General features: G+C 35.7%; 2 protein-coding genes across 2 annotated transcripts; one reads left to right on the top strand and one right to left on the bottom strand.

The window, feature by feature from the left end:
• Window positions 1–4,953: 4,953 nt before the first annotated feature.
• On the bottom strand, window positions 4,954–6,850 carry LOC116179277 (thioredoxin domain-containing protein). Its single transcript, XM_031499030.1, has 5 exons — window positions 6,599–6,850; window positions 6,364–6,549; window positions 6,176–6,314; window positions 5,265–5,552; window positions 4,954–5,210 (listed from the first exon to the last, which is right to left on the bottom strand). Exons 1-5 carry the CDS (start codon window positions 6,735–6,737, stop codon window positions 5,063–5,065), a joined length of 900 nt encoding a protein of 299 aa, XP_031354890.1. The 5' UTR covers window positions 6,738–6,850; the 3' UTR covers window positions 4,954–5,062.
• Window positions 6,851–15,463: 8,613 nt separating this feature from the next.
• Window positions 15,464–17,470, top strand: LOC116179374 (RWD domain-containing protein 1). The gene is made up of 5 exons (XM_031499160.1): window positions 15,464–15,666; window positions 15,726–15,931; window positions 15,982–16,125; window positions 17,038–17,221; window positions 17,268–17,470. The coding sequence occupies exons 1-5, from the start codon at window positions 15,597–15,599 to the stop codon at window positions 17,381–17,383; spliced, it is 720 nt and encodes a 239-aa protein (XP_031355020.1). The 5' UTR covers window positions 15,464–15,596; the 3' UTR covers window positions 17,384–17,470.
• The last annotated feature ends 7,425 nt before the right edge of the window (window positions 17,471–24,895 follow it).

The following is a 24,895-nucleotide window of genomic DNA, read 5'->3' as shown; positions in this document are numbered from 1 at the left end:
AAGTCACGTGCAAAGCATGTGTAACTATATAACCATTTAATGAAAAATTAAGGTAACGTGCAATATCACAAGACAAAAAGATTTCGGTGAGATTGCAGCGATTGCGATAGGTCTGCGGGGATTGCGGCGTGATTTCGGCAGGATTGCATCAGGGAATTCGGTCTGGTTGCGGAGAATTTCGACGAGAATAAGGAACAAAACGTACACTGAACTTGGCAAGATTGTGGAGATTTCAGCGAGATTTTGGTGAGATTTCTAGGAAATAGGAGTAATTTCCGTGAATTCGGCAGGATTGCGAGGAATTCGGCCTGATTTCTGAGGATTTCGGGAGATTGCGGTGAGATTTCGGGACAAATGTACAGTAATTTGGGGAGTGGTACCTGTGAAATCCAATTGAAAAAATTATCAAAGTCCTCGTGTGAGATCGAAGGGACTTCAGCGCATTTTTGTGTGGCAGATCAGTATTCCATTAGCCAATTTCGACTCAACCATCAATAAAAGATCTTGTCGCAAGCCACCACATTCGCTTTGTCGGTACCTACTAGCTTCCCACTTTCCACGTGCACCCGCAATTCGCGTTTAAAATTTTGACTCCATCATCAGTAAAATCTTGTCGAGGGCTACCATATTTCCTTTGTCGGTATCCACTTCCGATGTCCCGTTCCCTTCCAATGCGCGTTTGAAGATTTGACTTCACCATCAGGAAGTGTCGAGGGCTACCACATTTCCTTTTTCGGTGCATACTTATATTACACCCACATTTTGGTGGATTTCGCTAAAAACCTTCCACAAGGTGGTAATTAATTTTTGGGGCACTTCTCATTGCTCGAGCTTCTAGTGGCGACACGAGAAAGAGAGGCAGCGATTCGAGATTTACGAAACGTTAAACCACGTGACAAAATTTGCAACGGAACGTAAAAGGCGCCCGAAGTAGACTACCTCTCGAAGACGCGCGCGCGCATTGCAAAAGGTCGTTAATTTCGCCCCTAGGGCAAAAAATAAAATTCCGCCACGCAGGAGTTGTGCGCGTTTACAACATCTTCCGACGACACCAATTTGAAAAGAATCGGACCAAAACTGTAGTAGAAGATAGGAAAAAACTGAAAAACCTTCACGTTAGTACACTACGCTCGAGGATGACGCCCAGAAGTCGCCAACCCCACATCATGTAGCCCTGTCCCTAAGGTTGACAAATTACACGGCCTTGTAGATACACGTACACCCGTTGCCTTTCTACAAGAGTTCTTCTACGAGCCCACATTTGCAGCCAACCAGCCAGCCAGCCATCCAACCAGCCAGCCAGCCAGCCAGCCAAAGTGAGATTAAAACTACTTTTTACAAATAAATTTGCAAAAATGCGCTAAAAAGGGCGATCACCAGCACCACACACGTATAATGAATAATAATGAGTGAATATTTAATTAAACAAAAAATAAACTTTTACATTCTTGACACACTATATTCTATGGTAATGTTACTCACTAACTGCTGCCAACTTCCTAACTACTAACAACACTAAACTAATAATTTCATTGTATTTCACACACCCCTTCAATGAAATTATTTGATATTCTAAGAAATCATTAAATACAAAAAAACAAGCCTAAATATTAAGTCCTAACTTAAGTCCAAATTCTAACATTTTAATTTTTGACAAAGGCTTTGTAAAACCATCAGCCAGTTGCTTTTCAGTTTTAATGTAAACGATTTTAATTAAACCATTGTGTTTTCTCTTTAATAAAGCAATATTTTATTTCGATATGCTTAAGCCTTTTGTTGTTTTCTGGGTTCATTGCAATCTTTATAGCTGACTGGTTGTCCTCAAAGATTGTAGTTGCCTCATTTGATAAACAAATAGATAAATCGGATAAAATTTTTCTCACCCAACAGACTTCACTAACAGCTAAAGTAAGCGCAACAAGTTCGGATTCTGTTGACGATATCGCCACTGACTGTTGTTTTTTACTAGCCCAAGCGATACTACAACCATAAAGTTGAACAAGATAACCTGAAGTTGCTTTTCTGTCCAAAACATCTGCACCCCAGTTTGCATCAGCATAACTACACAAAGTATCAACAAATTGGTACTAGTTTTGAAAATTAATTTTAGATTCAAAGTTTGCTTAACATATCGAGGCACTCTTTTCAAAGCTTTATATAAATGTTCGTTTGCCTTATCTTGGAACCTACTCAGCGTCGTTACGCTGTTACATAAATCCGGCCTAGTGACCATTACAGCATACATAAGGCTCCAATTATTTGACGACATTTTTTAATCAATTTTTCATCAATTTCACCTTTAAAGGTATTAAAATCAAAATTTGTATCAAGTGGTGTTATCATCGGTTTACAATTTAACATATTATACCTTTGCCAAACTTGCGTCAAATAATTGGTTTGATCTAATTCTGTGTAACCCAGTTCCAAACATTGTTTAATATTTATGCCTAGATCTTGCGAAATGTTACCTAAATCTTTCATAGAAAATTTTTTATGAAGCATTATCTTAATATTATTGACTGCTACCGAATCTGTGTCTAATATTAAAATATCATCTACATAAAGTAAGATAAAGATTTTGCTCTGAATATCATCTCTATCTGTAATTTTTATATATAAGCAAAAATCATTTTCTGATCTAGTAAACCCTTCCTTTTTCATCAACACATCAAATTTTGTGTTCCAACATTTTGGTGATTTTTTCAGACCATAAATTGACTTGTTCAATTTCCAAACAGTACTAGTATTATTCCTACTCTTACCTGGAAGTGACATGTACACCTCCTCAGTAATGTCACCATATAAGAAGGCGCTATATATGAACATCCATTTGCCATATGGGTAATTTCCAATGGTTTGCTAATACTAACAAAATTCTAAACGTGCACAATTTGGCTACTGGAGAATAAATGTCATATAAATCGTCCCTATTTTCCTGTTGAAAACCGCGGGCCATTAGTCTGGCTTTATATTCACCATCATTTTTAATTTAAAAAACCCACCTACTTTCTAAAACTTTTTTTATCAAATGGCCATGACACTTCACTAGACACATTATTTAACTTTAATGCACCTAGTTCCTTTTCCATAGCTTCGTCCCATTTTCGATGGTCTTCCTGAATAGTAATGTCTTCTTCTCTCATCTGCTCTTCTGACACACTAAAAAAACTGATTTCATAATCTTCCATCCATCGTGGGCGCTGTCTTGTCCTTCCTCTCTGCTGATCCTTGTAGCAAACCCTTTCATATCGCCCGAATCGGTTCAGTCGTGTAGACGTGATACGTGTAACGAACGGACGACAAGAGTCGTGTTTTTGTATTCCAAAAGAGAGCGGTTCGCATTAGATTTGAACTGGATTAGCGCGAGCCATATCGTCCAATATTTATCACAAACCATATTAACACGTTTCCTTGCTTGTATATCTACGTCATATGAAATATTAGTGTTTGTACCATAAAAAAATCTCATCACAAAATACATCTCATCAATAATTATAGTACTCGGTTATGGAACTAACTTACAATATAAAACAAGATAGGTACGAAGAATCGCATACGATTTTCAGTAGGGGAATTTTTTGCCACTCAGCTCGTATTCGGAAATTACACGGACAGATGGACAAAACCATCACTTAAGGGAAATTTTTTTATTTCGAAAAATTCCCCTAAAAACGCATAATCTCAAAGTGTATAAAACAAGTTGGAAAGTACCTACTCGATGCGTCGAGCTACTTAAGCGCGTTTTTGTGCGACGACGGATCGAAGTTTTATTTCCGCTGACATATAATCACAGATTTATGTTTAAATCTGTGGTATTACTATGTGATGACTGATAAGGCATTCGGTCAAAGGTTTTTGTTAGGTCAGTGTATATTACATCTGTCTGAACCCAAGGATACTATATAATATAAGGATTGCTCGATCCCTATACTTGTAATGTTGCCCAAGTTTAAGTCATATGTGACGTCACCAACGGACCCGGCTGTCAGAATTGACAGTTATCTCGTACTGCACGAGTGTTGCACGAGAAACTGAAGAAATCCATATGAAAATTGCTCTCAATGGAACATAAATATTCGTAAATATTTGTTGTCATTTGTCCATAACCTCATTTTAGATTTAGGTAATCGACAAATCTCTATTCTAAAAAAAAACGATTTCAGTATTATTTATGATAAACGATGAGGAATATAAATTTGAAATACCTGTAAAGGACCAATTTTTGTCGTTCAGTTTAATGAGTAAGTGCAACTTTTTGTAAAGTAGAAGTTTTGGCTAGTTCATCATCTTCGCTATCGCTAGATGACGAAAAAAACTCTCCCAACGCAAGAAACAAATTCAAATTGTCGCACGTTTGTTTTGAAAATTTGTTAAGTAGCAGCTCCACGAGCTCTCGGACCTCGTGCGTCGAAATTTGCACTCAGTGCGTAATTGTTGGATCATATTTGCCAATGGAACACAGAAAATTGCCCTAAAATTACCAATAGAACGTAAAAATTGCACTCGTGCAGCACGAGTTTTGCCAATCGAAAACGCTATAACTTTCATAATTATGAACCGATTTCAACCAAACTTTAAGGAGTGGTGTAACTCATAAATATCTTGGCCGGTGGTGAATCAGCCAATTCTGCCAAATTGGAACAAAATTACATTTGTATACTGTCAATACAATATAAAGATTTACGGCCGGTATGATAATGCATATAGTTAACTATGTTGTTAAAAGCATGTGATTGGATGCTTTTCAAAGAATTATTCATTCTTTTAAAAAACATGCAATCACAAGCCTTTAACAACATGGTTAGCTATGCTTTATAATACCTGCCAAGATTATTTTTTAGTTATCAATAGTATAGTTCCTATATATTTTAATTGATTCAATTATAACTAGCTATTAAAGTTAAAATGATTTAATTGGCAGAAGGGAACACATGTAAAATACAAACACACAGATGTGTTTATAAAAAACTGTTTTTTTTTAATTACAGGAAGATCTATCTTACAGTTCATAGTTTATAAATGTACAAAAAAGGTGCTTAATTTATTCCTACAGTATGGTCCTTTATTTGGCTTTCTTTTCAACCTTCTTCTTTGATTTGAAGCTAAGATATAAAGAAAGCAATAAACCCAAAACAAATGTTGATAAACCTAATTGCCACAACCAGCGATTTTGTCTTAAATAATCTGCAATCATGGCAGTGAAATCATCACTAAAAAAAGAATTATTTCCCATCTTATATGATTTTAATTAAAGTACCACTTACAATGGAGCCTTTGGTAATGGGATTTTCTCTCCTTTCAAATTTTTGTACCAGTCCTGAGCAAATGATACAAACGAAGGTACGTCATATTTGTGTATTTGATATTTGTACATTTTTCCCTGGCGGAATAAAATAAAGGTGGGAACATCCACAACGTCAAATCTACGAGCAGTAGCTCCTCCAGCACCTCCTTTGTTGACACATGCTACATTCATTCTTGTTTTTAGCTGCGCTCCCACAGCTTCCCAGCGGGCTTGTAGCCTTTGACAATCCACACATTCATTGGTATAACTAAAATGAATAAAAAATTGCTATGCACACCACTATAGAGTATATGTAGGTACATACAATCACCAAATTAAAATAACTAATTTAAATGTACGGTTAACAAATAGATTGACTTTAATTAAAGCACTTACAATAGCTATTTGTGTATTAAGAGCGCAAAATGATATATTGTCGATTGAAAGAGACAGTTGACGCGCGACGAAGGAGCGCGGCAATCTCTTGAAATCGACAATCAATTTGCGCTCGAATTACACACAAGGTTTTTTCTACAATCGAGCAGTTCACATATTTCCAAAAATTTAAATTTTTCACTCAAATCATTTTAATCTTATGCCCAAATGAAAGATGTCATTTACTCGTTGTCATTGGATACTCTGAGCAATGCATATTTGATTTATAGTTAATAATTGGGAGAGCGAGCGTTTTTTCTATTTTGTCGCTTATAAGCGACAAAGTGACATTCCTCGAAAAAGATGACGTTTGCGTTGTCAAATACGAGCGCAAATGCCTACTTTGGATATCGATTGTAGAAAAATATATTAATGCAATTTTTTACTTGAAATACCTGCTTTACTACTGTGTGGTTTAGCGATAAAATAAATGAATCAATAAGAAGTAAATCTTACAACATAACAAGCCAGTCTCCAGTTGTTGCACCTGTAGATGCCTGGGTTAAGTGTTCAAACGTGTCATCGGTCAATTCCTTGACAGTTGGTTCTTTATTAGCTGTGAAGGTATGCAATATAAGATCATCAATGACAGGCCCTACATTTCAAAATGGCATTAATTCTGCAGGTTTGCTACGTCATTTTACCTTCATAAAGAAGAGGAGTACCATGACGGAAGAAAACAAGTGCAGGTTCATTGCTAGGATTGTAAAGTCTTACTAATTGACTAGATATCGCTTTCACTACCCATGCATTAAGGGAATCAACTAGATCTTCTCGTAATGCTGTCAATTCATTTTCATAGTTCTCGCAGGTATCACAATCTTTTTTGGCTACAAGAAATAATTAATTAACATAATTAGCAAGTTAAAAAATGCATACTGAATAGTACAATCACATAGTTTTCAGTTCTGATTAAATTCACAAGTTCTTCATCATTCACAATCTCAAGTTTTGCTGAAGAAAGTGAAATAACTGCAGCAAATACTGATATAAATAAAATTTTAAACATTTTGATCATCAAATTAAAAATATTGCATAAAGATGATAACCCCACAACTAGCAAACATCATTTTACTGAATTCATCAACGTGTTACGTGGAGTTTTTTGAATAAGTTCATTTTTATTATTTAAAAATTTGATGGCACCAGGGGATATTATTTATACTACGTGAATAAGTTTTATACATGTCAAATTGTCTAAAGCCGTTTTTCACTAAAATTTGTATAATAAAACTCAATAAAGTTCTCCAAAAATTACGTCTAAAATTCAACCCGTAAAACATGTAACACTTGCTTTCAATTGTTGACTATTGTAGTACTTGTAGTTGCAGTGACTGTATAAAGACCATTGAGTTAATGAAGGGAATCAAATACTTGGCCAGACGTAGACCACGGGAACCAAAAGTGGCCTCTAACTGTGATTAAAGTACCACACGACTTCCGTTATCATTACCGTCTCACTTCAGTGGCGTAGAGATATAATTTTCTTTCCACTAATAGGAATAAGAACAAAAAAAAACGTATAGGAGTAAAATACATGCTCGTGGTAAAGTAAACAAAATAGACAAGGATGAGAAAGTATGCAGATTTAATATAATCATTGATTACAAATCTAAATATACATCGATGTGTTCCATTAATATAATTAAGGCCAGTTTACTATAGCCACTACAACTTGACAACTCCCATTAAATTCACTGTGTTGATCAATAGCTACAATTGATTGGTTGGTCTCAGGTTCATTACAAGTTTTGATAGTACCTACTGCATATTTCCATATTTGACGAGATATTTGATGAACATTTTCCGGTGCAACCTTTGGTCGAAATCACAGTCAATGAAGCGTTGTGAGCACAAAAGTAAATTTCGAGAGCTGTTCTTGAGATATATTTACAAATGTAATATTACCATTTTGCTCGAAGTACCGGTTCGTTTGGAAAACTAAGAAACATAAACTAGGTACCTACAACCTCGCCTAACACCTATTAATTAATAAATCACGTTGTTATAATGAATTTTTTGAATGCTACTATCTGAAAAACTAGAACGGAAAATAACCGTTATGGACCGAAAAAATGCGCAGAACCGAACTGTTATTTCTTTTTAGAACCGAAACCGAACCGGAACCGTTATAAATATTTTCGCTTAAATATCAACAGAACCTGAACCGCTATTTCGTTTAATAATAATAATAATAATAATAATGGTTTTTATTGGTTAAATAATGGTTCCTACACCATAACCAATGGGCACAAGGTCAGGTAAACCCGTTGATATGGTCACCTGTTCTTCCCCTTGAAACCCCCTTGTGTAAATACAAATAAGTAAATAAAGTTATTCTGCATTAGTTAAAGTTATTTGTAAAGTAAACAATTATTGACAGGCAGCTTATCGTTTGGAGATGCAACGGAAACATCGTAGTGGTTTCAATGACGTTCGCATTAACATTCGCTCTCTAATGATTCGATGTTTAATGTTTCTTTTGAAGACTGCACCAGGCAGATACAGTAATTTTGTATTTTTGGGGTTGTTGCAAAATTTACAGATGTTGAATAAGAAAGATCGTTTGAATAATGATAATTTAAACATAGGAACAGATAGAAGTCCCCTGTGCCTCAAATTTAAGTGGTGCACGTCTGTACGAAAGGTAATTTTGCGATAGAGATACGGGGGAATTTTACTGTTTAAAATTTTATGAAAAAATAAAGAAGAGTGAACTAGCCTTCTTTCCATCATATTGAGCCAGCCTAGCATTGGTAAGGTATGTGAAATCCGTTCGAACTTCCTAATTCCAAATATGAAGCGCAAGCATGAATTTTGGACACGCTGGATTCTATCACAGTCTTTGAGTAATAAGCACGGTCCATATACCACGTCACAATAATTGAACCGTGATAGAACCAGTGCATCACAAAGAACAGCCTTCTGCTTGATGCCAAGAATGTGACGACTAGAATGCAAGCATCTTAACTGATAATAAGCCGAAGCAATAAGGTTGTCAATGTGCTTAGTAAACCTTAATTTACAATCAATAGAAATGCCCAAATTTTTTACACAATCGGCTATTGGGACAGGTTGGTTACCAATTTGCAAGATTATTTTGCCTTGAATGTGCTTTTGAAGTTTATCGCTACAAAACACGATGAAGCAAGATTTAGTTGCATTTATTTTCAAAGAGTGATTATCCGATGCCTTGGCTACCCTTGCAAGATCTTCGTTGATCTTTGCCACAGAGGAATTCAATTCACTAAAAGGAAACGAATGATATAGCTGTACATCATCAGCATAGAGATGATACTTACAATCGTTTAAACCAGACAACAAGTTAAAGGTGTAAAGAGTGTATAACAAGGGTCCAAGGATAGATCCCTGAGGAACACCCCTTGTAACAGGCACAAGATCAGAATGCACGTGATTTAAAATCACTTTCTGGCATCTACCAACGAGATAGTTTTGTATAAGGGCCACAGCCCCATCGCCCAGTCCCACAAACCTCAGTATAGCCTTAAGCACTTCATGACTAAGCAAGTCAAACACTTTTGAGTAGTCAAGGAGTACCAATACTGATATGTTTCCACAATCAGTTTCCGTAATGATATCATCGAGTACGTTGTACACTGCAGTAGCACAACTATATCCCTTACGAAAACCTGATTGAAGTACGGGTAGTATGCTACGTGAATTTAAAAATTGTCGTAATTGACTTTCCAATACTTTCTCTAGCACTTTAGATAAGGTGGGTAATATGGTGATGGGTCGAAGATCGTTATAACTTTCAGCATGTGCTTTTTTTGGAATAGGTATAACCCATCCTTCTTTCCACACAGTAGGAAATATTGAAAACTCAATGCAATAATTGACTATGTGCACTATGTGAGGCAATAAGTGCGGGGAACACAATTTCAAAATATGAATATTTATACCGTCACAACCACTAGCTTTGGATGTCATTTTATTTAAGATCTTTTCAATTAGTGTCGTATCTATTAAAGAAAATGAGAACCTAGCTGGGTCTCTATCGTAGCAGCTATTATTATAATAATTTATAATGTCAGGATTATCACACACACTGTTAACGTGTTCAACAAAGTACTTGTTAATTTCGTTGACATCTTGCAAATTAGATGGGATAGTTTTATCGCTAGATCCGGGTCCCTGGTTTACAGGTTAATTTCTACCAATCTGGTCACGGTGTAATTGGTCGAAACATGGCGGATATCCCAACTACTAATAGAAAATAACCCGCATGACCCTCACTGAAATCAATATTTCTGTGATGACCTTTTGTTTATTAATCAAAGGTATGACTTTCTGGCTCTATAGCCAATTAAACACCGAACTAAATAAATACTTAAATAGCCAACTACAGTGCCACCAAGCTGAGAAAGTCCGCGGAAAATGTGCAAACTAATTTTGAAATTGTTTGAATAAGCCTGAGTTTATTAGCAATACCAAAAAACTTTTGCTTTTATACTTCACCCATTTTAGGCCGCTCCTACATTGGAAGCAGAATTTCTCTTGACCAGACGGTCTGAGTATGTGGTCTGGTCGGGTATGAAAAAAACAAACAAATGACGCACCATCGCCCCTCCTACACTGAAGCTGAAGCCAGTCCACGTTCCGGGGAGAAGGGTCGGGTATTTAAGGGGGCTAGGGATAGAGGATAGGCAACACACAATGGTCACTGAAATTTGCAATAAAAGTCGAAACTTTTGAGTAATTTTTGAAGCCCAAATATTAATTCTAACTAGAGGTCTTATCGGAAATTGATAGAGATATAGAAAGTCATTAAATGTAGCGATTTATTTTTTTGATAAAATTATTTATAAGTCGTGTATAAACGATAATCTTGAATTTACTAAGAACGCGAATACTGGCCTTAGTAAAAAAAATAGCAAGTCTTTCTGTGGGCGAAATTGCTTCACGAAAACACGAATTTTGTTTATGTAAATCCGGTCCAATTGATTTTAATAAATCAAAAAAATTGTATTGCGGCATCCTAAAATATTGATAAAACTTGTCGTCATACTTTAACAAGTTCTTGAACAATGTCCAATGCTCCCCTTCAATTTTTGTATGTTTTAAAATTGGATGTACCCATTTTCGCCCCTTTTTTTTCTTTTTTAGCCCTTCAGCTTCTTCCTCATCTAACAGCAAGGCTACAAAAGCCAAATCATCGTCACTGGATGACTCGTCCATAACCACTGCCTACGTGACTGCTGAAATTTGTCGGTGTAGTGTGAATGCTACGCAAAAATTGTCGTGTCGTTGACGGTACGTATCGGTGCCGGAACGTGTCGGTCCGTGTCGTATAATGTGAATCGACCTTAAGTCGTGTATAAATGATAATCTTGAATTTACTAAGAACGCGAATACTGGCCTTAGTAGAAAAAATATTTAAAAAGTAAATCCGCACAATTTATTTAGTAACTAAATGGATTAAAAAAATATATTACGAACTGCTTCAAATTATGAAATAAAACGTAATTTTTACTCAAAAGTTTATATAAAATATAGCGACGGAAGAAATGCAATACCTTCCATACAATGACGATAGGCAACTCAGGTAGCACTTTTACCTGGAAAATATTAACACCTAATGACCATTATACTTATATACAATGGTTTATGACCCTATTAGACCAGTAACAGAAGAATCTCAATGCCTTCCATTTATTCGTCTATTAGTACCAACGATAATTGACCGATAATTAAAACAAGTTGTAAATCAGCATATGCATGATTAAAGCGCATTTTTGGTCATGCAGGTCAGTATTTTATTAGCGAAGTTTAAAATTATCGATCTCACGAGTAATTTTGGCTGCGTTAAATAATTAATTTTATTTAATTTCAATTGACGGTATGTCTTCATTTTGTAAAACAAATCATAAGGTAGGTAAATAATAAGTTTTTATACTGGTAGCGCTATCTAACGGTAAAATTATAGCACCTCCGAAACCCATATCGAAATTATTTTCTTCAATTATCGATCTCACAAGTAATCTAACTCAAAATAGACTAGTGCCTGCACATCCACACTATAGCAGAAAGCTTTTTGTGAAAATTTGAATTCTCTAGCTATTGTAGTTGTGGAGATCTCACGCGGACAGCCGGCCTGCCAGCAATAACGAATATAATAGCGTATTTTTTTCAAAAATGCGCTAAAAATATTATACGTCAATAAATGTAATATTCAGGAGTAACAACGTTTTAATTTTTTAGACCCGTTTCATACATTTTTTTCATACATTTGATGTAGGTGTATTGTTACCTAAATACCTACTTACCAAAAAGCAATTTAATAATATCGATTACATAAAAATTATGTACAATTTGGACGATGTACCTATTATAGATAAACATAACGAATTGTTTGTTGTCGGCACCTTCTTGAATCTAGCAGCTCTGTTAAAAAACTGTTCATACAAAAATTGATAATCTTGTGTCTTACATACTTTAGGTGACAAATCTCAACGAAAATTTCAAACAGCAATTTTGTCGACCAATGAAATGCGGATTACGTGTCACATTTCCATGGCAACCAAAGAATTTATCGGCAATTTTTTAACGTAAAAATGTAATAATGTTTTGACATAAAACGTCACGTTTTCGTTGAGGATGATTATGGTGTGAAATTTTCTTACCGAATACCACAGGTGCTTGAATAGAATTTTTTTCTTGCTCATGAATATTTTGCGAAAGTTGTGAGCTCGAAAAGTTTCCGGAAATCACTAGTAGTATTACAAGTGATAATTTTTTATTTCAGCATGTCGTTAGTAAAAAATTGTCAAAGTCCTCGTGTGAGATCTTGTCGAAGCTACCACATTCCCTTCGTCGGTACTCGCGTCCGACGTCCCGTGCATCCCCAATTTGCGTTTGAAGTTTTACTCCACCATCAGGAAGATCTTGGCGGGGGCCACCACATTCCCTTTCTCGGTACCCACTTCCGACGTCTCGCTCACCCGCAATGCGAGTTTGAAGTTTTTACTCCATCATCAGTTTTCAGATTGTTTTCAAAATGGTGCCGTTGGAAAGATCTTGAAAACGGACACAACAACTGCGTGGCGAAAATTTGTTTTTTTCCTGGGTACGAAATTAACCTCATTTTACAAGGCGCGCGTCTGCGAGGGGTAGTTCACTTAGGGTGCCCAAAAGGTATCTTCCTCTGGAATTTTGTTTCTGAAAGCTCGAATCGCGATCTCTCTTTCTCGTGTGGCTAATAGAGCTATTAGTTCGAGAGCTGGTAGACATTTTTGGGTAGGTATTTGAGGCACGCGGAAAACTTGTCCACCACTTCTCCAATAATAGCCAAACACAGAAATGCAGACCTGGCTGAGGAGTGCCAAGGGACTCTTGATTTGAAGTGTATACTGGTCCAAGGTTAATAGAGAACCTTGATACTGGTCGCAATAAATACATGAACACCTAGTGTACTTTGATCACTTTTGACGAAAGTTTCAGGAGAATTGTCTTTATTTCGGCATAAGAAACGATGAAAATTTGAACATGATACAATTACAACTAAATCAGACGACACTAATAATGTGTAGATCATCCACTACTTCTTACGCATTCAGATACTCGACTGGGCATACATAATTTTTTCAAACTTTGAAGGCGCCTGGCAAGGTGTTAGCCCCGCTTCTCCTCAGCCAGGTCTGCATTTCTGTGTTTGGGTATTATTGGAGAAGTGGTGGACAAGTTTTCAGCGTGCCTCAAATACTTACCCAAAATGTCCACCAGCTCTCCTACTAGTGAGAAGTGCCCCAAAAATTGAGAACTATTTTGTGGAGAGTTTTTAGCAAAATTCATCTAAATGCGAATTGTGGGTGAACGGGACGTCGGAAGCGGGTACCGACAAAGGAAATGTGTTAGATTGCGATAAGATCTTTTTGATGGTGGCTAATACAATACTGATCTGCCACACAAAAATGCGCTGATCTCTCTTCGATTCCACACGAGGACTTTGATCATTAATCTACCTATGCTTTCGATAATTCCACTGTAGGTTTGACGGCTAGCCAAATAAACTATTTTCGTAAAGCATCAGGCGAATGTCGTGTTGGAATTGGAAAATTTCCGAAAATCTATTAAAACATTTTTTGTAATGAAAAATGAGTCATTTATTTTGTTGTAAATTAGATCAGAATTCAGATATATAATTTGATAAATGGGGGAAGGTTGAAAACGCAGCAAATACCGGGCTACATTGCGGAAGCCATGCGAAATATCGAAAACTGTTCATCTAATTGAAGAAAAGTACCATTCTTACATCCGCGCACCTGTGAAAATCGTTATCATATAGATTTAGAAATCTATGGGGCCGTAGTTTGATCGGATGTGATAATTGTTTAAATAAATTTGTGCTATGAACCACAAAAATTGAAGACCAGTTTTTCTTGTTTCGGAAATTGTTCCCTTCATTACCCAAGTTCAAATCTCAAAAAGTCATTATTGTAAATCCCTATATAGGAAGTAAGTAGGAATGATATCTTAGAAAGCATTAGTAATATTTTTATATAGGTATGTAGAGCTTTCAGCTTTGATTTCCTATTCTATATTCAAAGGTTTCCAGTATTAGTAAAACTGTAAAACATCAGGAGAAAGTTGAAATTCCATCTCAGTTACTTTTGTTGAATTGCCGCTAATGAGGGTCTGGAATCTGGTTTTATTGTAGGAAGATGAGGTCATTTGCAGGTAGCTTATGCCTGGTGATACTTGTCGAATTGCACGATTGGTTGCCTATATAATTATTTGCGTAGGCGCAGCTTAAATTTTGAATAGCCTGTCCCTAGCCGCCTTAAATATACCTAAGTATGGTGGCTCTTGTATCTTACTAATTACATTTTATAGTACATCAAATTCATGTCTTGGGCATTGAGATAATTTTGTTAATCTTGTTCCCAATGATCGTGGTGCATGAATACCGATTTTAACATGTTTTGATCAAAATCCATGTGTGTTGGAAAAATACATCAAATTCATGTTTTGGTTATTGACATAATGCTCTTGGTTTTTTTCCCAGCGATCTTGGTGTATAAATAAGGATTTTGACATGTTTTGATCAAAATCCATGTGGTCGTCAAAACTGCATCAGATTCATGTCTTGGGCATTGAGATAATGCTCCCAGTATTTTTCCCAAGGATCTTGGTGCATGAAAAACGATCTGACATGTTTTGATCAAAATCGGTGAGGCAGAATTTAACATTTTTGAATCACACCCACGCGGTTATCAAATGTGCATGTGATGTAGGTACTCTTTCGGCATCAAGATAATGCGTTTGAAACTCCAAATTCATATGTAAAGAATAGTTTTGGCTACATTTTTGATCTAAAACTTTTGACCTAGAGAACAGAGAAGAGATATATTGAATTGTTACACATCTAAGAGCCATAGGATATAATCTAGCGAAGTCCGAACTCGATACATGGCCTAGAGGGAATGGAATATGTTGATTTCTATTATATTGAGAACGCAGTTTTTCCTGTTCCCGATTCTCTCGCAGTCCTGTAACTTTGTTCCTGAAATTCGATAGCGTCCGTCTTTAATGTCCAAAGTACCCGTACACCAAATTTCAACAGAATCGGTCACATTTCAAAATAATTCGGATGCAGCGTGAAACGACAGAATTTGTAGACGTGCCGCCACTGTCTATATAAATTTAAAAGGTACAGTTACGCTACTGAACTAATACTAAAAAAAATGGCGGACATAACCTCGTTTATAAATGAGTTCTTCAATTTTTATAAGTATTTCAGTATTCTATGGTACCAATATGCTGCATGTTTGATAACCACAAACTACCATGTTAACATAAAAAATAAAGAAAATACTATTTGCATTGCAATAATACCTATCTTAAAGGAAACTACAACATGGATTACAAAGAGGAGCAAGCAGGTGAAATAGAAGCCCTTGAATCAATATATTATGGGGATGTTACAAGTAATTATATTGGAAATAAATTTTATACTTTAAATATATATCACTCAACTTTTATTTAGTTCTATCAACTGAACCATTTCATAAATTTAGTATTCCGATAAAGTCTGAAGAATATGATTCGGACGGAAAAAATGGCTTGGCCTGTAACTTGGTTTTTACATACACTTCAAAATACCCAGATGAACAACCTTCTATAGAAATTGAAGAACCGATCAATATCAACAATTCGCACCAAGAAGAATTATTGTTACAATTAAAACAGCAGGTTTTTTTGTATTGAAATTTTGTATAAATTCTTAAATTTTTTATTGCTAGGCAGAAGAAAATATAGGAATGGTAATGATATTCACGTTAGTCTCTTTAGCTCAAGAATGGGTAAATTTGAAATGGGATGATGTTAAAAAACAACAAGAAAATGAAAAATTACAAAAGGAGCAAGAACGTGAAGAAATTGAAAGGGTTTGTAGTGATATCTTTGTATGTACATCAAAATTATTGAATTTTAAGTAACCATTTACTTCCTGTATATAGTTCTTACTTCTTGATGAGTACTGAATAGTAGAAATGCATTAGGTTATCTTACTCGCAATACTAAATTTTTTTCACTACTAGCGTCTGATGACATGATTATTAACCTTTTTTCCACTTGTAAAGTAGGCTTTCTCGGCATTTGTTCAAAGTGGTTAATAATTTTTTATTATTAACTAGTAGTCAATAATGAGAACTGTCACGCTGTCACTTTTAGAAAACACAACCCGAAATTTCGCTCAATGAACGTTTAGACAAGTTCTCTAAAACGAATAATTGCCACCATTCGCAATTTCCAGAGAAATTACATACCTAAAATTATCACATTTTGAAAAAATTCGAACGAAATTACTCTTTGAAAAATCTCAATGACAGAACAAAATACGGCCTGTTTGACTTGTACTTCCACGTACTTGATTGACATGTTAAATTAATAAACAAAAATTCTGTCCAACCGTTAACTCTCTTATCAATATAATATGTTAATTTAGAGGATTTCAAGTGCTAGTAGTGAAAAAAATAGTATATATACCACGGTAGAGAAGTCTCTTATTGCCTTCGCACCTTACACCCCTCGGCGCAAGCGCCTCGAGATGTAATCTTGGTGCTCAGGCAATAATACTGGACTTCTCTACCTTGATATATAATGTACTATTAATAGATTCTGCTACTTTTGGTTGCTATAAATTTACAATTTTCTATGTTAAAACAATCGGTAAATAAAATAATTGATACAAAATTAAAAATACAAATGACATATTACACAATCGTGATTGTTGCATTTTTAATGTACGTTTACATGTCTAGTACCAACCAACATTAAAAGATAACACATTTTTCTAGAAAAAATTCGAAGGTACAAGAGTAACAGTTGAGTCATTTTTAATTTGGAAAAACAAATTTGAGGAAGATCTTGGTATTAAAAAGAAACGCGAAGCAGTTGAAAAAGAGGGTCGGAAATTAACAGGGCGAGAACTGTTTATGACTGACGACACATTAAATGAATCAGATTTGAAATTTTTGGATGGTAAGTTATACTTATTTGTAATTTAGTTTTTCAATCCTTTTTTTAGGAGAAGAAGTCAAAGTGGATGAATCGCTATTTCAAGATTTGGATGATTTAGATATTGATGATGAAGATGACGATCCTGATTTTGATCCCAACAATTTTGATAGCGATGGTTCCTAAAATTTCAACTTGTAGATAGATAGCACATTGAGCATTAAATATTTTGTACTGTTGTCTAATATTGTTTATTATATAAATCGCATATTAGCATTGTGATATTTCTTGCCTCAAACTATTTCTTGTCTCATATCTATGATCAGATTTTATTTGTTACCACCAGTTAAATTCATGCTCAAAAGTAAAAATCTAGTCGTGTCTAAGATATGATTAAGATGTTTGCACATTTCATTTCAAAGGCACATTCCACTAAAAAAATATCGAGAGATGGACAAATGAAGAGAGGAGTACACATAAAATGGCACCCAAAAAATGCGCTCAAAGACCTGTACAACATTAATTTAGTTTATCTTCATGCCAAATGAGTATACTTTACATCTACTATATGCACATTTGATAACCACACGAATTTGGGGTAAATGTTTTGTTTGAGACCACGTATTTTAATCAAAGCATGTCAAAATCGTTATTGATGCACCAAAATCACTGTAAACAAGACCAAGGAGATTATCTTTGTGCTTTTGATGAATTTTTGGTGATCGCATGTGTTCATCAAGAAAAGGGATTATAAATATAATTAATAATGTTAATTAATTATTATACTAGATATAGACATAAACGCCATAATAAAATGCGTGTAACGTTACTTGAGTTTCATTAATAACGTAGATTATAATATAGAACGTGTATCATTCAAAATTTAATCTATGACGGTCCAAATAGATTTTATTCGCATTTTGAGTTACCTAAACGTTTTCTTAATTAAAATTTAAAATGATCATACTAAGAGTGGATGCCATATGTTGAATCGAGTTTGTCAATTTTGACGTTCGCAGTGAGTAGTATTTCAACAGACAAGGGTATAATTAAGTCTTAGCAGGCTCAACAAGTTTAATGACACGACGCGCAGCGGAGTGGATATAGACTATAGGTAGTATGTGAAGTAGCCCAAAATCCTGGTGAATTTATATAATTTTCATGTGGTTTGTACTTCGGCGATACATATTGTACCTATACTTTACCGACTAACTGGATAGTATACAAACCGACCAATATTCGTAGCTATTTTAGTGAAATGATGATTTTCCATCAAAATAACCATACATTTGGATAGTTTACATACTATCATTGAATATACTATATCCACAGATATAGGTACGTAAAGAACAGATTGCTAACCATAATGCATAAATTGCTTAACATATTTTAATAAAATAACCACTTATTTTAAATCACCTATCTCATTAAGGTGGGCACTTCTGCCGTTGGATGCTTTCACAGCGCTAGTGTCGCTCGTACATAAAATCATTGAATTTATAAATTCAATGATAAAAGTTAGCAGCTGATTTAATTTTGCAGTCAGCAAATGTAGTGTATTGAACGCTCCTAAATTTGACATTTTTAATTCAAAATTCAGCATAACCTTACTTATAGTCCAAGAGCCCACTAGGAAAGCCCGGACGATTCTAATAATTTTCATAGGATTCGCCATAAAAAGTTGCATTAAAATCGACAACGGTGCCGGCAAAAATCCTGCCGAAAACAGTTAAAAAAAAATTAAATTCGCCCCTTATTTTTGGAAAATGTACTTTTTTCACTACTAGCGTCTGATGACATGATTATTAACCTTTTTTCCACTTGTAAAGTAGGCTTTCTCGGCATTTGTTCAAAGTGGTTAATAATTTTTTATTATTAACTAGTAGTCAATAATGAGAACTGTCACGCTGTCACTTTTAGAAAACACAACCCGAAATTTCGCTCAATGAACGTTTAGACAAGTTCTCTAAAACGAATAATTGCCACCATTCGCAATTTCCAGAGAAATTACATACCTAAAATTATCACATTTTGAAAAAATTCGAACGAAATTACTCTTTGAAAAATCTCAATGACAGAACAAAATACGGCCTATTTGACTTGTACTTCCACGTACTTGATTGACATGTTAAATTAATAAACAAAAATTCTGTCCAACCGTTAACTCTCTTATCAATATAATATGTTAATTTAGAGGATTTCAAGTGCTAGTAGTGAAAAAAATAGTATATATACCACGGTAGAGAAGTCTCTTATTGCCTTCGCACCTTACACCCCTCGGCGCAAGCGCCTCGAGATGTAATCTTGGTGCTCAGGCAATAATACTGGACTTCTCTACCTTGATATATAATGTACTATTATTGTCCCGGACGTTCAGGAAGAGTACTAAAGGGTGCATATGGATGAGTTTTATCGGAAAAAGTCACGGTGCCGGGGCGCAACTTGCCGCAACCCTTGGCACCGCGACTACAATAATGGGGTGGTAAATCGTACTAAACTATACCTTTTTCTCCCGGATCAAAATGACCTACATGAAATATGTAGCTTGCGATTATACGGATATAAAAAACCAACGGTGCCGACTCTCAGGATGCCGGAAGTCCTCGGTACCGTTACCATAGCATAGGGATTGTCGTACCAACGCAACGTTCCTATGGTAACTGGTTAATCAGCGATTTTTTGTAAGAACGCGTTCTCTAACTCCATACATATTAAGTGTTTCAGTTTCAGAAGTACGAAAAATATTATACTTATATACCTTGCGACTGAAGTAGTGGTCTTAATCCCTCAGGTAAATTATGGCCCTCCCTTCGGTCGGGTCATAAACTTTACCTTCGGGATTAAAAGTACTACTTCAGTCCCGCGGTATACAGGGTGGTGCCTTGCGCAACGCAGCATAGGCGACTTCAATGGTAATTTCTTTATAGTCAATTACTAGCTCCCCTAATTATTTTAGAGCAAAAGTCTAAATAAGTTTTTTTTAGAGAAAAAAATACTGCATCTGTTCATACTTTTAGTTATAATTTTCCATTTTTCAAAACCGTAGAAATCGACAAAATAAAAAATTACATTTTTATAAATCAGTGATGCTTTGGAATCTTTTAACAAATTACAAGCGCATCGCATCTAAGTTATCGTTATTTGACGTCGAACGATTTTCATATTTAATTCTGTTACAACTATCACATGCAAGAAAAAGCGGCAATTGGGTAATGTTTTTTTAGAGAATGCATGCTGCATCTGCATCTTTCATTATTTCCCCCACCGATCTTGTACTTGTATGACTAGATAGTAAGTAAGCTGTGACTATGATGCGCACCATGCGCTCGCTCTCTTTTCGCTGCTGTATGTCAACCCACAATGTACTAATAAAGTACTGCTCTTTTTGTTATTACGCTGCCTTTATTTTCACAACCCCAAACTTAACACAGATACTATTTGTTTATCAGAGAGAATCAGAGTACCTACATAATCGAAGAAAAAAAAACTGATTTGAAACAGATTTGTTCCTAAACTTATATTCGGATTTTCCGCTACTGCAGCCAAAACGTTGAATGTATTGTCGTTTTCCTGATGGTTTTGACGGACATTTTGAACGTTATTGCTCTTGCAGTTCTTTAACTAATTTATAAACAAGTATAAAGTTAATAAACGTCAAAGGCAAATAATGAAACGTGATCGCTGTTTCTTTAGGTAATTCCAAGGCATATCTGATTTATTGTAAAATGAACCTTTTTACTTTGTTGATTTCTACGGTTTTGACAAACGGAAAATTATGAGTGATAGCATTGAATTTATAAGTTATAAATTCAATGGTGATAGCATGAACAGATTCAGTATTTTTTTCTCTAAAAAAAACTTATTTAGACTTTAGCTCTAAAATAATTAGGGGAGCTAGTAATTGACTATAAAGAAATTACCATTGAAATCCCTATGCTGCGTCGCGCTAGGCACCACCCGGTATACTATTATTTAGCAGTCGGCAACGCAACCACTGCGTCACTGGCTTCGCTTCTTCTCGCTTTTAGTCCAATGAATAAGGTATTCTTTATTCATTGGTTGGTACACTGGGTTTTGTCAGAGGGTTCTCCTCAGACGTACGTAGCGTCGCATAATGCTAGAATTATGTTCAAATCTACGAGGCGAATGGTGGAGCAGTACTCTTCCCTCTCAGCACCCTAACTCGATTCCTTCCGTTCCCATCCTTACCTAACTTTACCCATCCATATATTCCCGCTCTCTGGCTGAAGAGGGTCAGGGAACCCTGAGCAGCCCGCCTCCGGTATCCCTCGGGGTGCGTGCTCGGAATGGAAATTTTCGCGAGCCGAAACGTAAGCATCAGCCCATCAAGAGGACGGGGGAGGGGGGGGATAACATAGAAAACATGTAGTACGTACATAAAAACAACAAGAAAACGTAAAAAAAATTAAATGTTTCATTTTTATTGTTTCCCTTAGTGTGGCACCAGTGCCTACTAATGGGTTGCGTGTGCTGGTATGATCTGAAGGACGTATTATCGTTTTCATGTGATTTGCATTAATTACAAATAATCCAACAATATGTAGGGTTCTGTAAAATTTCTTTGTGTGCGGCCGGAAAGGATCGGACGCTGCGGTCCCTGTACGAAAAGGAACAGTGTACAAATATTTTCGACGAAACGGAACGATATTGTAATATTTTTTATTCACGATCACACTTATTTTTCCAGGAGGGAGGAAAGTAGATTCTCGAGGTTAGTAATATCACAGACAACATATACCTGTGGTAATATCATTGAATTTATATGGTAATATTCGATTGGTAATATACGTTGGCAATTACAGACCGATTTCCATCCTTCCAGTCTAATTGTCGAAAAGATATTACATCAGCAGATGCACGGCTTCCTATAATTACCAGGCTCCGCTGTAAGAGCTGGCAACGCCGCATCAATACCAAACAGTTGGCCTACCATCTCCACAGTTATGTTACTGAATTATTAAGAAACCAATGTAGGATATTGTTTATTTTTGTCATTTTCAAAAGTGGTCAAGTTAACAGATTATTTCTGACAATATTATAGTACGATGAAGACTGATACAAAAGAAATGCATTTAAGCCACGTTCATATTTTTTATTTATGTGATAAATCAATGCGGAACATAAAGAAATACCAGTATACAAAATTTTACAATCCTAAACACACAAACTTTTAAATTACTTAAAGATAAGTTTTTCGCGCGCTTGGAAATCATTTTAAACGCTAGATTGTAGTTGTGACGTCACAACTGTGTAAAAGCAGTAGCGGTATACTTCCATGTATATTTCAATGCGACGACGTAGCGTATGCGTTGGTTGTTGCTTACCTTTTCTCCTGTGTACTAAATTTTTCCGGCGAAATTTAAGTTGTTAAATGTGAAAATGGTGTATTACTGGTGCATGGTGCCAATGTTCAAAGAAATTGGTGTTCAAGTTAACATAAAGCCACATTATCGAAGCATATGTTCAGTCTTTGAATATTATTCGAAGGTTCAGTGCAACATCAAGACGCCTACAATATGTCAGGGCTGTTCTCCAATCAAACTTGATCCAGTCGAAAGGCCTCCTACTCTGACACCAGACAAAACTAGCCGTGTGAAGAATAGTCTACCCCGAAAATTGTCATCTTCCTTCCGAATCGCAGTCACACTCATCACAGACTTCGGAATATGAACGTCCAGCTTGTACATCAGAGGACAATTAATCAGAAATTGAAACCAGCTTTAAAGAAAAGCTGTCTGTCTACGAGGCACACATGTTACCATGGTTGAAAAGAACTTAATTCATTCAAAGAGCCGTGAAATATATCGATGTCTCTCTCACGGCACGTCTTATTCAAAGCCAACAGGGTCCTCGATAGTGGCGATGACGGGGTGGTCACCACAAAGATGGTATCGATTTTCCTTAATTTAACATGTGTCCTGAAGCAATTCTGGGCTATTTAGGTGATTATTCAGTATCTTGTACACAAAGGTAGGTACCACATGTTATGTTAATACCATGCACAATGCAGACTATTTAAAAATTTTGGTTGGTTGGAGTAAGAGAATACATGTGGAAAATTTTTAGTCGACCTAAAATACACTATTCGTACTAACTTTTTTTTTAACTTTCTCTATCATGTCCCACACAAATACACACACACTGTTTATCGCTTTTTGGTTTTTGCGCACAAGACACAAAGCAAACCTGGCCGGGCGGACCTCTACAAACCTGGATCTACGAACACAGAATGGAATGTAAACAAATATGGCGACCGCAGTTGTGACGTCGCACCAATGGCAGGGCGTTTGCGGCTGACGTCATATTTAAAGGGATTCCCAGTAATTGTTTTTACTCTTTGTTTAAAAACAAATGATCTTTTTCAAAAATTAGTATTCGCCTCATGTATGGCGTATATAGTACTTGCCACCTGTGCAATTTTTTTGCTAATAACGAAACATTGCAAGTAGCCCGTGATTGCTGAATAATTTTTACGTTTAAGTGTAGTTATACCAGTTTTAATTGTTCCAACAAGAAATCGATTGGTTTCAGCTAAATTTTCCAAAAGTATATTTCTTGCATCACTCACAAAATGAGATATATCACTTATTATCATAATTTCATAATCTTTTAGCGAGAAGGCAAATCGTGAAAATCTACGTAGGTACCTAGTTATCTACTATATTCTCTGAGACCACCGATTTAACTTTTGATTTTGAATTACTCCAGACAACTGTGACTCTGTAAGCGTATAATAGTCCATGGTATAATTGTTCAAAACATACCCAAACCTTCAATTCTGCATCAACTGTTACACTTGATGAAACTTTTCAAAATTTAAAATATAAAACAAACACTATTAGTTTCTGCACCCATTTTCCATCTTGGATGACTAGGTACTTTGCAAATCACTGGCACCACTAAAAAATTCTGTCTAACTTTTTATAAAATCTTTTTGCAGTCAAATATCCTTTTTAGCGCATTTCCACAAAAATAAAAAAAAATGCGCTATTGTGGCCACTTTGTCCGTCCGTCCGTCCGTCCGTCCGCTCGTTTTGCGACGCTACTAGTTCTTTATCTTAAGATCTATTGTTCTACTTTTTTCGCTATTTGGTTCGTTATGGTGTCGAGTCTTGTACCAAGGAAGGAATTTTTTCTGTACCGCTTACAAAAAAAGTTATTGTAAAAAAACAAAAAACCGTTTTTTTACATGTTCCATAATTTTACACTTTTGCCGTTTATTAACGATCCTAGAGATCGTTTATAATTTTGCATTGCTATCTGTCGCCTCCCGGTTGGTCTCTCCGTCTGTTCCTTTGTCTGTCTGTCCATCTATCTGTCCGTGTGAACGATAACTTTGTTTAGAAATGTTCAATCGCTTTTACATCTCCGTTAGTTATGAACTGAATTGCATGAAATTCAATATGGGCATAGCTTTAGCCATATAATACGCAATGCCCAAAGTTGAATCGAATCGATTCAAAATTCACAGTGCCCTTTTCGCATCTCGACCATTTATAAACCGAATTGCAAACTTTTTTACTTATAAAAGTATTTGAATGAAATTTGATACATAGGCACTTGTAATAAAGGAAAATCAAACGCCAATTTCAAAATTTGGTTTTGCGCATGCGCAGTGCCAACTTTTTTATTTATGGAAGAATTTAAATGAAATTTGATACATAGTGTAATGGGGGG

The sequence above is a fragment of the Photinus pyralis genome, unplaced genomic scaffold, assembly GCF_008802855.1.
Source record: "Photinus pyralis isolate 1611_PpyrPB1 unplaced genomic scaffold, Ppyr1.3 Ppyr1.4_LG8, whole genome shotgun sequence".
Lineage (NCBI taxonomy): Eukaryota > Metazoa > Arthropoda > Insecta > Coleoptera > Lampyridae > Photinus > Photinus pyralis.
This window is presented reverse-complemented; position numbering and strand designations above follow the sequence as displayed.

Bases quoted from the DNA above. Each gene is read 5' to 3' on its own strand.
- LOC116179374 (XM_031499160.1), top strand. From the start codon at position 15,597: ATGGATTACAAAGAGGAGCAAGCAGGTGAAATAGAAGCCCTTGAATCA. The intron at 15,932-15,981 runs GTTTTTTTGTAT...TTTTATTGCTAG, and splicing joins TGTTACAATTAAAACAGCAG to GCAGAAGAAAATATAGGAAT. The intron at 16,126-17,037 runs GTTTGTAGTGAT...ACATTTTTCTAG, and splicing joins AACGTGAAGAAATTGAAAGG to AAAAAATTCGAAGGTACAAG.
- LOC116179277 (XM_031499030.1), bottom strand. From the start codon at position 6,737: ATGATCAAAATGTTTAAAATTTTATTTATATCAGTATTTGCTGCAGTT. The intron at 6,315-6,363 runs GTAAAATGACGT...TTTGAAATGTAG, and splicing joins TACTCCTCTTCTTTATGAAG to GGCCTGTCATTGATGATCTT. The intron at 5,553-6,175 runs GTAAGATTTACT...TATTCATTTTAG, and splicing joins GGAGACTGGCTTGTTATGTT to TTATACCAATGAATGTGTGG.